Consider the following 15360-nt stretch of genomic DNA (forward strand, 5'->3'; position numbering starts at 1 on the left):
TCTGCAAGGGGGAGGGGAGTCTCCTTAACCCATCTCCCCTCTTTCCACCTCCCTTGTCCCCAATTCCCCCAAGCAGAGCTAGACGTAAAACAAAAAGCTCTATATCTACAGTAGGTTACTTCCTCCCCTGCTTAGCTGTGTTTAGGCATCTATTACTGTCTTCTTGTTCCTGGCACACCATATGAAGTCGAGATTAACGAAAGTTCTACTGTGTGATTTCTTGATTTTTCTCTTATTTTAGTCATCATTGCCTTTGAAATCATAGCTGCAAGTTATTCCCTTTCTATTTTTAAAACTATTAATTTTAACAAATAGTATGGAGATTGCTGTTTGAAGACACAGCAGTTACCTTGGTATCTGGGATACTGCAATATTTCCTTATACTTACAATAGGAAATAGTTTTGATGCCTTAGATATCATAGTGAGGAAATTGTTTGCAAATGGTGACTGTTTCAGGCACTTCAGTCCTTCAGTTCACTTTCAAATGAAGGAGGTAGCATGTTCAGAAAGACATCTTTCTTATCTTTACAATTATGGAGTAATTTTTGGCTTTTGTCTGCACATTTGGGTGCACATGCGTTATATTTAGCATCTTCTACTTTAATATTTCTTATTTTTTACCACACCTGGTCCATAGTCTCAGCAATATGAACAAAGAAACTTCTATCGGGACTTGGGCCATATTTGTGTAGCTGGGTGGTTCTCAATCTGTTTTCCAGCTCTCTATTTGTTATGTGGGCCACATCCACACAATATATATGCTACCTGCATGGCCCTGAGGGTGTCACATGGGCTGCAGCTGTGTGCTGATTGGGCCACAGGTTGAGAGCTGTTAGTATTGCATGTTTATTTTCATAGTTCCCGGGCACTTTAACAGCTTTGAAAAGAATAATATTAAGCCACAAAATTCAAATCACTGAAAGTTATACGGTGATTTTACTTACTATAGTGCAAGGCAAAGTTGTAATTAACACTAGTGGTGTTTAAAAATGCAAGAGTCCATGTCTATAGTATCTTTCCAGTGGTGTAATCAGGGATACAGTATGACTGAATGTGCAGACATTGGAACATAATTGTTTTTTATTCAGTTATAGGTGCGCAGCGCAGGAGAAGCCCCAGTGCCCTTGCCATTGAAGTATTTGAATCACATTTGGGAAGTCACATTTTACAGGTAAAAATAATGGCTTTACCAAAATAATCAACATAACTAGACAGTAACAATATGTAATATTTCTGCCAATTATTTGAAGCTGTTGTTATCAGGACTTACATTTATGAGATTTTTTTATGGATTCAATTTTTTTCTTTTTAGAAAGTCTCTGAGTGAGAGAAATTTAATGAGAGAGGGAGGGCAAGTATTCTTTGTGCTGTAGTACTTTAGATGAATCACGCTATGTAGTTATATTGGACTATGCAATAACTTGCTCACAGAATTACCGTGTGTGTTTGTGTGTGTATAAAACACTATTTTGTGTAAATAATTTGATTCTTGTTAAGTGTCCTGTTCAGATTTAGATTTTCTTTTCTCATTTTGGATTACAAACACCATTTCACTTCCCCCACCCACAATTGTCATGACTCTAATAGTTTGAATTACAAAAATCTTCATAGAGAAGAAATAACAGCATGTCTTCCAGGTCTTAATAGTAAATGAGATAAGAATAATTTGATTTTTCCCAAAGTATTTTATGACACTGTACAGTAGCTTTATGTGAAAAAGATTAGGTTGAACAGAAATGATGTGATAGAGACATCCATGTATGTTATGTGTTTTGTATTGTCAGGGCTTGGTGATTCCACAAAACATTTTTTAGGTTTTAGTTATCAGAGATGGAGTAGAAGCAGGTAACAAAGGCCACAGCAACAAAATGGGGAGTGTTTTGTCAATGTAGACTAAACAAACAAACAAAAAGCCTTACGGAAATAAGAAACCTGCTGTGCATATGGTCTTTTCTAACTGCAGCACTAAATAACTGCTGTTATTTAGCAGAAATTTCTGCTTCTCAATCCAAGTATGCAGCATGGAATATTGTCTTTTGATATGCAAGAGAGGCAAGTTAGGATACTATAATGAGAAATATTTCACTTCATCTGAAACAATTGAGAGGTATTTCTCTGTACTACCACAGCAGTAGCTTTCAAAGGAGCTATGGGTAATCTCCAGGTTTTCATACCTTTCTGCAGTTAGCTAAATGTAAAATGGTAACAAAGATAATTCTAGCAAAACATAAAATTTACCACTGGAATGAATTTCCTTTAAGTGCAAAAATTTTGAATCAAGTGATTTAATTATTTGTGTGTCCTTGGCAGAGGTCTAAGTTCAAGGTTTTAATGTTGTAAGCAAATACTTATATATATGGTTACTGTACCAAAGATGGTAAACGTGCACCACTGAGTTTTGCATAATAGACATAAATGCTGTTGTGCTGTCTTACAGATGTAACAAAACAATACAGAAAAAAAATAAATAAGCAGCAGTTTTGTGATGTTTGAGTTTGTGTAATTTGTCAGCATGCTGCTATGAATATATAAATACATACTATATACATAAAGGTATGCTTTTTACAGTATGTATTTCTAGTAATATCCAGATAAAACCTCATTGAAATTGATTTGTATCCAGTTTTAGTCCAGATGTCGATCATGACCTTATAATATGCATACAATTCATTCTGTTATTTGAGGTCTATCACACTACAACCTTATAAGCTATTTGGAATGTAAATTTTTCAATCACTGAATGGCTAAGAAGCTTTCATCATTTTTTTATCTGCTTAAAGCAGATTTCCTTTTTATTTTGGATTCCCCCCCCCCCAACTAATACATAGAGGATGTAAGAGCTATCATCCAGATAGCAAAAAATCACTGCAGCATGTGTACATGGAGTTGATGGTTTTCAGTCTGAGTCACCATAAATTCCATATTGAATATCTGTTGAGGTGTGGCCTTTTCAAAGAGGGTGTTGGTCTTTCTAAATTGCTTCCATTAATCTTTAGCAGAATTGATAGAAGAAAGTTCTAGGGTGACATTTAAAAGAGAATAGATTGTGGATGATGGATAAAGAGCTCAGTGAACTTATAATGGATGTAAGTTAGTCATAATATGTTAAAAATCTTCTCTTGCTTTAGCAGGCTAAAATGTATAAAACAACACTCAGTAAGAGATTATAGGGAGAGCACTGAAATACAGTAGTTGCAGGAATCTCAGAATATCACCTTGTGATGTCATTGGTAGAAGCACCTTGTGATGTCATTGGAAAAGCACTCCAGAAGGTCGGAATACTAGTAATGACGTCACAAACCCAGCTAGAGTCTCCTCCAATGGAATGCTGCTCTAACAAGTATTGCTTTGGGGGGCACTACTTCTAGAAATGACATTCAAAGCAATATTGTGGTAACTGTTATTTGAGAAAGCAGCAAAGAGTCCTTTGGCACCATATAGACTAACAGACGTATTGGAGCATAAGCTTTCGTGGGTGAATACCCACTTCGTTGGATGCATTCACCCACGAAAGCTTATGCTCCAATACGTCTGTTAGTCTATAAGGTGCCACAGGACTCTTTGCCGCTTTTACAGATCCAGACTAACACGGCTACCCCCCTGATATTTGTTATTTGAGAGAGAGAGATGAACGGAGAAGTACATGCCAACCTGCAAAAAGTACTGTATTGCGGGAGTACCCATATTTTTCAGAATCTGTTATTTAAGGAAGCTGGATTAATAGTTAATCTATTCAGTGCCCTTTATCATTCATATTTTAAAGTCCTGGCTAAAAGTAAATTCAGAAATTAAAGAGACTTTTTCTAATATTTTTATTATTTCAAAGTTTATTAACAGACACATGAGAGCCACAATATAAAGTCTATATTTTAAAAATGTACATAGTTTGTTTATAGTGATGTTATAAAAATAGAAATGGAACAACATCTTGTGACATTTTAAATCTTGATTCTAGAAGCAAGTACTCTCAGTCAATCATGTCAAAAATTTCCAAGCTGCAGCCAATTGCAGTATATCATACTGACGAGATGATTCCCACGGTCGGTTTATGGCCAAAGGAAACTACGCACAATGTGCTCATGGAAAAAAAAGGAAATACCCCAAATATTATTATAGCAGTAGCCTCACAATCAGAAAAGAAGCTTTCAGACATTATCCAATTAAAACACCTGGATGAAGAAATAGTGGGAATGCCTTGAATAGAATTGAAGCCAGATAATTAGAGTCGCCCATTAATTATTAGCAAGACTTCATTATACTCCACGTTCATCTTATGCATGAGAGTAGCTTTATAATGAGGTTAGGCGGCAATGAAAAATATCTTAAATTTTACCTCTGTAGTGTATTTTTTACTTCATTATAAGTTCAATGAAAAAACATTGATATCTGTTATCTCTTATTGGCAAACTTTAGCTCAAGCAAGACTTAAAAGTTAAGATGATATGCTCAGTTTATATCTCTTGATACTTTCTTTCACTTCTTAACTATTGAGGATTAAGAAAAGGGGTCAGTGACCCCATATTCTTCATATAATCAAGAATGATCAGGAAATGTAGAACTAAATATAGAGAAAAGGGAAAGTTAGTGAATATATTTGCATATGCAAATTAGCTTAATTGATACTGCTTGCCTCTACAGGGATTTTTCATTACAAACTGGAGTGCTACATTGTTCAGCTCATATTGAGTAATTTAGTAACTAATGAGACCAGTTTGCACTAATTTGCATATGATAAATGAGCTTAATTGCAGTAAATAACTTGGAGGCATAATTACTTAATTTTCCTGTGTTGCACGGCTTTTAAGTTCACGTATGAACAACTCAAGATAATTTTGCATATTTAAATTAGTTGCTTTTAAAATTTCTTGAACAAAAAAGAACGCACCTTAGGATTTGAACTGTAAAACAATTGAAAGTAAAGTTTACAGTATTTTCAGTTAAAATTTAGATAAGGTCTTAAATATGTGTTTTGTTTTATTGTTTTTTTATGCCAAGCTCTTACCAAAGTAGATATATTTGGTATTAAACACTCTGCAGTAAGCGTTAAATATAAGATTTGGAAAGAAAGATTCCAGTAACAATAATAACAGCAACTTTGTATCTAAATTGCAGTGATTCTTACTGACTGTGTACTCCTGTATATAAGAGCAGTCACTTTTAAAAATTGAAGTCAGTGCTGTGGAAGTGCCAGATTGACTGGTCAGCAACTGCAGTTTTTTAATGGTGCATTAAATTACCATACACAATTGCACAGGCAGTGCTTGTGTTAGATTCTACAAACTGCCGTACTGACCCCAGTCATGCCCCCATTATTTGCAGGTGGAGTGGAATTGTACTGATGTCTCCATCCTGTGCTGAAAAATGGCTCAGCTACTTTCTCAACAGCATTCACTCCTTTCCTCAGGGCTTACAGAAGGTGGTCTGGGGGGATTTTTACATTGTCCTCATACCACCCTTGAAAAAATCAGAAAAACAGAAATCCACCTCAGATTGCTCCTCACCATAAGAGCTGGAAATTCCTCTTTCCTTCCTCTAAGGGTCGTCCTCATGATGTTTCTGGTCAAGTGTGTCTCCTTGGCAGCATGGCTTAGAAGGAGACACACTGTCAAGGACCAAATCCAGAGCTAGTTGGGACTTGTGATCCTGCGGAAACTTTATGTGCTAGTCCCTGGTCTCCTGTGGATTGGATGGGGATCTGCTTTGTTTTTGTGCATGCTCCGTGACCTTTTCTGAACTAGGGAAACTCCAATCCTTTCGTGGAATGGTAGAGGAGAAATTTCCACAAGTAATTCTTAGTGGAGATTTACTCTTCTTTCGCTCCATTCTGTAGGATCTCACAGGGGATTGGGGCCATTGAGTTTACTTCAGCTTTTCTGCATTTAAAAACTCAAAACAACACAAAATCCACCCATGGATATAAGAAGTCTGCTGCATTGCTGATAACATTTTACACAATTTACATTAAATTACGTATTTTCATGGAGAAGCTAAGAGCCATATATGTTTTGTTCTTGATTCACAAATACAGTGCCCAGAAAACCCATTTGTCAGCAAGTATGTGAGATAGTAGTACAAACAAATCTGTGTGGTCTAATAAAAGGTACTTTCTTGACTCTTAAATGTATTCTGTTTGTTGCCAAATGTAGGGGTACACTTGTAATGAAATCCTTTAGTACCTGCTTTAAAAAACATACTTATAATCCAGAAAAATCTTCTCAATTTTGAAAAATGCCCCTTGTTGTTTTTTATGTTTGTAAAGAGAATATAAACATTAGTCTTTGTAATAAATGCAATACAGTAATAGTAGTATGTAACAGTATTAATGTAGTGTTTGTGACATTCTGAGTTACTGATCTTTAGAGTTGGCCAGTTATTCATTTTGAATAATGTCCTGTGCGAATTTAACATTCCTTGCTATTTGAAAATTACTCAGAAACTATTCCTGATACATATGGGTTTAGTTGCTATTAATAAATATTCACCAAATAGTTTGCACAAAATGGTTTTTGACCAGGGGTTGATTGTGAACTTTTTGCCAGCTAATTACAGTGACTATTGACTTTTATTATTCATACTGTGTAGTTGCTCACCCAAGTCACATAGGATAACATTTTCAAAAGCAGCTAAATCCCACTTTCAGAAGTGACTTAGGCACCTGCGAGGTTGAGATTCATTGAAAGACAATGGGATTGAGGTTCCTAAGTATCTAAGTCAGTTTTGAAAAAGGGACTTAACCTCCTGTATAACTAAGGTCCTTTGGAAAATGTTACCTATGATCTTGTTTTTACTTCTTGATTGGTTGATTGAGACTTTTTAAACAGGAGAAAAAACAAGTAATAAATAATGAGTTACAAACTTATATTATGAATTTTTGGGTAATTATTCATTTGGGCTAAATTTTGTGAAGCTGTTGGGATTCATTTACACTTTCATGAATGGCCAGCAGTTCTCAGAATACTCGCTAACATCAATAATATAGAAGCATGAATAGTAACAAATTGAATGATTTATCAAATTGTTTTTTTTCATATTTAAGCAGTTCTGCTGCAATTTTAACTGAAAACTGTTATGAAAAATTTTCCTCTCTACTTCCAAAGGATGCAACATCTTTTGTCCTGTTGTAGAAACACATGCCATCATATACACAAAGGAAGAAAAATGTACAGAATTTGTAGGAAGCTACCAGATCACCAAAGCATTTTCTGTATATGGTAATAGGTGTTGGTTTTCCATTTCTCTTTCTATTTCTGCAGCATTGTTATTGCACCAATAGGAGCACGGTGACATCCATCAAGCATGGCAGATTCAAAAGTTGGAAAGAGTTCACTATTTTTTTCTCACTACAATATGTTATAACTTTTTTAATGTATTGATATTTATTTATAATAATCACCAACACTATAACAAGATAATGACACTATTTATTCTCATTACTAAGGTGTCTTGAAGTTAACAGGTTAACTGGAGAGTATGCTGGTAAAGTTTTTTCATGCATTGTAAGCATGTATTGGGTGTGTAACCAATTTAATTTGTGCAAAACCTGTGACTCTTTACTCTTAAAGTCAGAGGAAAGATCAGGGAGCGGAGCGGCTCTTCTACATTTTTCAGGTAATGAAAGATGGTACAGGTGTTACACATAGTTAATAAAGTAGTTTGGAAACAAAAAATGCTTCCCTTGAGTAGAAACAAGCGGTGATATTTAGTCACGTGAGTAGGAAGACTGCTAAGAGTTAAAATTGGCAAAACAGGATGAATGATCATTATTGAATAAGACAATAAGAAGCAGTTAATTTTTGTTCAGCCACAAATGTTTAAATATTGTAAAAGTTTGGGGAGTTTTAAAATGGATAAAACATACTTTGTGGTTATTCATTTTAAGTAGGAAAATACATATAAATTGGCATCAAGTGCATAGGTGATCTTGGAGCTCGATGGGTGGCAGGGCACATTTCCAATCTTCTCAGAGATTCCTATTAGGGCACAGCGCCCTACCTGACCTGAGAGCTGGAAGAGAGAAGAAACAGATAGTAAGGTGTTGGAGTGCTGTAAAATTTTAGTGAAAAGATTCCTCTTCTCATGTCCTATTTTCAACAACTTTAAGTATTATATAATGAGGTGAACTCTGTACAACACCACTTAGGATAGCAACAGTGACATGAGACTAAAGGTGAAGAAGCAGCAGGTGGTAGTCCTGGAATATATTGATGATTATGCCATTCTAGAAAGCATATTAACTGAAAAGAGTCTACTTCTGGCTTGGAAATGTGTGGACAAGAAATGGCAATTGCTAATGATGTCAGTGGTGCAATATGTAAGTATAAAAGGTGACAGTTCAGTTTCTTATAGAGCTGTACTGGATTAAGTGGACAGGTTGTTAACAGATCTATGTTAGCATATGGCATAGGGAGGAAATGTGGTGAAGTGTACAAAATTTTAGTCACACTTATTAAACATTTGGGGCAGAGTTCTGGACTTGCTGAAAGAAAGGAGGGTGAGGAAGTAGAATGATTGTCTGGCTATACGGAAAGAAGGACAGGACACATTTGACATGGGTTTAATCAGGTTGCAACTTTATTATTAGATTTCTGGGACTACCCGGCAGATAAAAGCGTTCAGTACAGGTAACCCCATGTTTATTCCATAATTATCCGGCTGGGCTTTCACCAGATCCCCCTCTTTTTCCATCCAGGACCTCAAGCAAATCCATTGCTGGGACCTTACCATCCACACCCACACCCCCTCGTAGGAGGGTTAAGGTGGGTTATAAGAATGGAGCCCCCTAACTGCCCCCCATTCGTTCCTTTAATGAACACCTCAACAGTTTTCATCTCCCCCCCGCCCCCCATCTCCCCCAGCCATAAAGCATTGTTCCCTTAATTCGGCCAGGCAGCCAAATACCCCTCACCCCCTCTTAAAGGTGCAGGGCAGTCATTACTGTTGACATTCAACATTGCAGATTAAAGTTATGTATCAGTTGTTACAATAAAATGGAATTCAAGGGATGAAGGTTGTTGTAGTTTAAACCAGTCAATGAAATGGTTTTTAACAGTGTTTTGGCAGTTAAGAGGCATTCATTGTGTGATCTAATGGAATACACAGGTGATAAGGTAGATTGGAGAAGAGGATTAAAGATGGCATAGGTCTCCAAAGGGGAGTGATTTCAAAAGACACATCCTCTACTTTATACATTTTAATTATGAATTGGACCCTCATCTTTGTCACACATAATTCACTTGTTATCAGACTTGTTCCTTTGTCCAAATAATATCCAAAGCTTTCAGGGGTGAAGCTGAAGGAGACACAGGTTGAGCTCATAGAGATATAATCCAAAAAGTAACAGACTGTGAGAGAAAGGAGTTGCATAGGGGGAAAAAAAGTAGACTGGCAGAAAAAACTAAAAACTTCTCTACACCCCTGCAAAAAACCTTTAAAGGCAAACGCAGTTAATCTAGAATACCTGGTAACAAAACACAATTTAGGCATAATAGGTCCTTCTGAAGAATGATGGGATCACAATAATGCATGGGATGCAGTATTAGATTAATATAAATTTAGCGAGGAGAGGGCGTAGTATCATACTAGAGAAAAAACAAGTAAAAACAGATTTGAAGAAAATGAAATTTCCAACTGGGTGGAAAGAATCTGTACAGATACAAATCCATAATTCTAAGAATAGAAATATGATAGGTTAGATTATATCATGGGCAACTGGATCTGAGAAGAAATGGGTGCTCATTGTTGAGAAAAAGAGAGAGACCATGTGATCTACTGTAATCATATGATTACACAATAATATCATATGACAGCAACTGTCCAGATATTAACTGCTCAAAAGTCACATCAGGGCACAGTTTAAAGGCAGGACTATGAGACTAATACCTGTAGTGTTGTGAAAAAGTTAGTAGGATCTCAAAAAAATACAGAAGATCAATATTTCAGTTGTACAATATGTCTTTGTTGGAGTAGGACAATTTCAGTAACAATATTCTGCCTTAGATTCAAGGATGCATAGTATTTCATTTTTTTCCAGGGATGAGTATTTAATACCTACATTGGAGTCTGTCCAGGGTTGATCACAAGACTCGTCTAGCAGACAAGCCACAAAACAGTCAGAAAAACAACTGACTCTCTAGCACTGATTTTAAATGGTACAGCTGTTCCACTGGTGGAGAAAGACATGGGGCTTCTAGGCACTACTGTAATATAAGTAGTAATAAATAAATATAATAATGAGTAAACGTAACTGTACTCACTGGGCTGAGTTCTGTGATCACTTAAACTGGTGTAAATCCAGAGCAATTCCACTGAAGGCTATGAAGCCATTCTGGAAATTAGAACAGAAGTTGGCTAAATATATTTCATTTTCTTAAAGAGAACTAGGAACTAAAGGCTAGTTCTGAATCTGAAAAGGCTAAACACATTTGCACAGGCATTGCTGTTTAAAATTGAGTCCTCAGATCCATGATCCGAAATACATGACAAGAGGACTTCCTGTGTTCAGAGACTTGAAAGGTGCTAATTTACATATTCCAAGTTGTCCCAGTCACAATAAGTGCATTAGATTGGACCCAGAAAGGTAATGCTTTCAATGCAAAGCTATATCAAAGATATGGCATCTTAACAGTAGCTGCCCAAAGGGGTGTGTATTAAGAGGAGACCAAGGGGGAAAAGGAATATATGTATATATAAAAAATCAAGTATCAAATTGTTTTGCAATTGAAGCTTGAAGCAACACACTTAAATGTGCATTTTATATGGCAACTATAATACATGTAGTTTCATTTAATAAAGAAATATTTGATCTGAGCTGGATACAGCATACCGTACTGTGTCATTTCATTCCTGAGAAAATATTTGAGGGAAATGACATATCTCAGCACTGTTTGTTGACTGTTTTGTTGTCACCTGCTGAGTGTTGTCATTTCCATAGCCAGTGGGCTGTATTGAATCAGACAGAAGGAATAGGTCATTAACAGAAATGGAGGACTTTCTGCAGCCTGTAGAGGTTGAAGGAGGAATTTTTTTCCCTGCTACATCAACAAAACTGTGTTTAATGGAGTCTTCATTCAGCTATGATTTGGGGGTTAGCCCTGTTTTCAGCTGAAGTAATGCATGGGCTCTCCAAAAAGAGCCATATCTTGAATGGAGATCGTAAAGGTCCAGATGGGGACAATTAGAATGTCTTGATTTCTGGAAATCGTGGGGGTTTGTCCCCTCCCCCTCTCCTTCCCCTGGCACCAATCACATATTCACTGGGGGTAAGAAGGCTCTCAATTTTATATAAATGAATAGAAAAAAGGTTTAAAAAGGAAAACATATTTTTATTTATATGCTGTGACTATAAACAATGGCATTTGTCTCCACTTCGCAGAAACTACCAGTAATACAGATCCAAAGTTGACTGCATTGCTCCTTTCAGACCCTTTTTCAGTGGAGAAAAACCTAGAAATAATCTTTAGGTGGTCTTTAATTGGTGTAGTATCATTTTTTTCAAATATCCTGTTTTGGGTGCATATCAGTGCACAGTGGATTAGACTGGTACAAGCATCCTTCTGTTTTCCTTTTTTTTCCTTTTTAATGTTTGTAAGATGTGCATTTGTTTGTTTCTTCACATGTCTAAAATGCATGTACAAACAATTGATACAGGGCTGGATTAAGATAATCCAGGATTCTTCTTCGATTGATTGCTCATGTGCATTCCAATAGGTGTATGCGCGTGCCGCGTGCATGATCGTCGGAAGGTTTTTTCCGTTAGCAGTACTCATCGGGTCGGCAGTGGAGACCCCTGGAGTGGTGCCTTTATGGCAGTGTACATAGGTCCCTACCGACCCGCTGCCTGCTCAGTTCCTTCTTACCACCAGTGACAGTCGTTGGAGCAGCTCAGTCTCTTGCATTCGCAAGTGCCTACCTAGTGGTTCCCTTTTCTTAGTTGTATATAGTTGTTAGTTCGTGATATATTAGTTTGTAGATTAGTTGGACTTACTTCGGGGGGCTTCCCCTCCATCCTAGTTTCCCCAGGCACAGGGGCATGCCTCGGTCGCAGGGGTTTAAGGTGTGCAAGAGATGTGCGAAACCTATGCCCACAGGTGATCCACACGCTGCCTGTCTCAAGTGTTTAGGAGTGGGCCATCAGACAGATAACTGCCCAATTTGCAGGAGCTTCAGACCCAGGACTAAGAGAGAGCAGGACTATCGTTTCAATCTCCTCCTGATGGAGTCGGCCCTCTGCCCGCAGCTGACACTGGAAGTGGCACCGGCATCATTGGTGCGCAGTGCCCCGGCCTTGGTGCAGGATGTCCCAGCACTGAGGAAGGACTCCTCCAAGGAGCACTGGCGCTGGTCCCCAACCCGTAAGGCCAGTGCCACCAGGCGGCACCGTTCACAGTCCCTGGTGCCACATAAGAAAAAGAAGGCGGACAGGTGTCATTCCCCCTGTCAAGAAGCTGCGAGATGCATCCCCCGGAGGGACACGCATGGTCTGGGCCTCAAGACCCTGCACTGTTGACTCCGGCCTCAGCGGGAGACCCATTGAGTCCGGTGCTGATGGACTCCCCGACTCGGGAGGATTTGGAGGAAGAGCTTGACCTTCCCTCCATGCCAGACACCCACGAGGCAGTGCGAGACCTCATTGCCATGATGGCGCAATCCCCGGCCCCGCAGGTGCGGGGCCCAGCACCACAAACCCAAGCACCGTCAGCGGGACTGGCGATGGCACCGGCTGCAATGTCTAGCCCGGCACTGCATGTGGCTCCAGCACCCTTTGCGGCTCTGATGGCAGCTCCGCCTCTGGTTCATAATCGTGGCAAGCTACGGCACCGCTCACCATCTCCCTGGTACTGCTCCCCAGCACCGTCCGGCTCCGCCCTGTCCCCCCCACCCCGTGGTCGGGCACAGACTACTTGTCCAAGTCAGACACTGAGTCTTTTGTCTCTCAACGCAGCCATTCCCAGTCCCGGCACGGCAGACCGGTCGAATCATCGGCACCTCAGGGTCAGGGCTCTAGGCTGGCATCTGCACCCCCATACCTCCCCCTCAGCAACATTGCTGGCTCTCCACACCCCCAGGGCTCCTGAGGACCCTGCACGAGGCAGGAACTCTGGGCTGTCACGCTCAGGCACAGCACCTGGTCCAGCACCATCAGTGACACTAGAGCCATCTCCAGTCACAGGAGGCTCCAAGGTACCTGACCCTACTTCCAGAGAGCCAGAAGGGCAGGAAGACCCTGTCCCATGGGCCGCCTCCTCCTCCTCACCAGACAAGGTGGTGGCGGGCACCACCACCACCACCACCCTACTGGTGATCGACACTAAGGGTCACCAGGACCTCCTTAGGTGGATGACCCTAAACCTCAGTCTCGAGGCAGAGGAGGTCATGGAGAAGTCTGACCTGATGGTTGACATCCTTGCCTCTGAGGGTCCTTCTAGGGTGGCCTTGCCCCGCAAAAGAATGATCCAAAACACCATTAAGGTGCTTTGGCGGACTCCGGCCTCTATACCACCCACCGCTGAAGGAGTGGAAAGACAATATTTTATGCTGCAGAAAGGATACAAACACCTTTTCACCCACCCCCAACCAGGGACTCTGGTGGTCGATGCGGCAAACCACAAAGAGCAGCAAGGACAGCCAGTCCCATGCCTAAGTCACAGGATGCTAAGAAGTTGGACCTTTTCGGCCAAAACGTCTGCTCCACTGTGGGGCTCCAGCTTCGAGTGGCCAACCAGCAAGCGGTACTCAGCCGCTGTGCTTTCAACTCTTATAGCTCGTTGGCAAAGTTCCAGGAGTTACTCCTGGCTGACTTGTGCAAGGAGTTTAATGCGCTCCTTGAGGAGGGTAGGGTGCTCTCCAGAACCTCCCTTCAGGCTGCGTTAGACGCAGCGGACTCGGCAGCGCGGACCATGGCCACCGCCAATGATGTGCAGTACATGGCTCCAGGTCTCGGGGGTACCACTTGAGGTCCAGAACACAATACCGGACCTCCCTTTTCACTGTGTGGGTCTGTTCGCCCAAAATACGGTCTCTCGCCTGCACAGCCTTAAGGACTTGCGGGCGACTTTGAAGTCTTTGGGGATCCACACCCCTGCACCTCAAAGAAAGCCTTTTAAGCCTCAGCCCCCATCCCGCTTCTACTCTGGGCTTCCTAGGCGAGACTCGTCAAGGAGACGGGGCAGAAATAGTAGGGGGTGCCTGCGACAGTTCTCCTCAGGCCAAGGCCAGTGTTCAGCCAAACAACCCCCGGGCCCAAAGCCAAACTTTTGAAGATGCTCCCGAGCATCAGTTTCAGTCTCGGATCCTTACCCCGCATGTTGTGAATTGATGCTCCCGCTTCTACCATGCTTGGTCCCAGATCATGTCAGATCATTGGGTCCTCAGCACGGTAGGGGTGGGATGTTCTATCCAATTCTGTTCCCCCCCACTCCCACCCGCCTTCCCCATCCCTCTTCAGGGACCTTTCTCACGAGCAACTCCTCTTGCCGGAGGTGCAATCGCTCCTTGCTCTAGGGGCAATAAAGGAGGTTCCTCAGGAGTTCAGGGGCAAAGGGTTCTACTCCCACTATTTCCTCATCCCCAAGGCCAAAGGTGGGCTCCGGCCTATCCTGGACTTGCGAGATCTCAACACATTCATAAGGAAGATGAAGTTTCGCATGATCTCTCTGGCCGCCATCTTTGCTTCCCTGGATCCGGGGGACTGGTACGCCACCCTTGAATTGAAAGATGCGTACTTCCATATACCTATTATCCCGGCCCACAGATAATTGCTGACATTCGTGGTCAGTGTCCAGCACTATCAATTCAGGGTGCTCCCGTTCAGGCTCTCGGCGGCCCCCTGGGCATTCACCAAGTGTATGGCAGTCGTGGCAGCCTTCCTCTGCAAATGTAAGGTGGAAGTACTCCTGTATCTAGATGACTGGCTCATCAAGGCCGAGTCCCAGTCACAGGCCACACAGCATGTGTCCCTGGCCCGGGCCACATTCCACAGGCTGGGACTCATACTGAACGTGCCCAAATCCACACTGGCTCCAACACAGAGAAAAGAATTCATAGAGGCTCTCTTGGACTCCATGCAAGCCAGGGCATTCCTGCCAGAGCTGCACTTCCAAGCACTCATGGATATTATCGAAAACCTTTGCCAGTTTCCAACAACCACGGACAGAAATTGCATGAAACTATTGGGGCATATGGCAGCCTGCACATATGTGGTCCAGCACACCAGGTTATGCCTTTGGCTTCTCCAGGCGTTGTTGGTGTAGGTGCACAGGCCGGGCAGGGACCCGCTGGACACAATAGTTACCCTCCCCCTCACATCCTCGAGTCCCTCCACTGGTGGCTGCAACCACAAGTTGTTTGTGCGGGAGTACCCT

The 15360-nt window shown here is 41.1% G+C and overlaps 1 protein-coding gene across 5 annotated transcripts in view; it reads left to right on the plus strand.

Annotated features, from left to right (window-relative positions):
• NPAS3 (neuronal PAS domain protein 3) overlaps positions 1 to 15360 on the plus strand; it is an 843689-nt gene that overhangs the window by 417582 nt on the left and 410747 nt on the right. For all 5 annotated transcript variants that reach the window (XM_074955835.1, XM_074955836.1, XM_074955837.1 and 2 more), the window contains one exon: positions 1090 to 1172. In XM_074955835.1, the coding sequence (XP_074811936.1) occupies positions 1090 to 1172 (83 nt within the window). The remainder of the gene's footprint in view (positions 1 to 1089; positions 1173 to 15360) is intronic.

Source organism: Natator depressus, chromosome 6, assembly GCF_965152275.1.
Source record: "Natator depressus isolate rNatDep1 chromosome 6, rNatDep2.hap1, whole genome shotgun sequence".
In the NCBI taxonomy this organism is placed as follows: Eukaryota; Metazoa; Chordata; order Testudines; family Cheloniidae; genus Natator; species Natator depressus.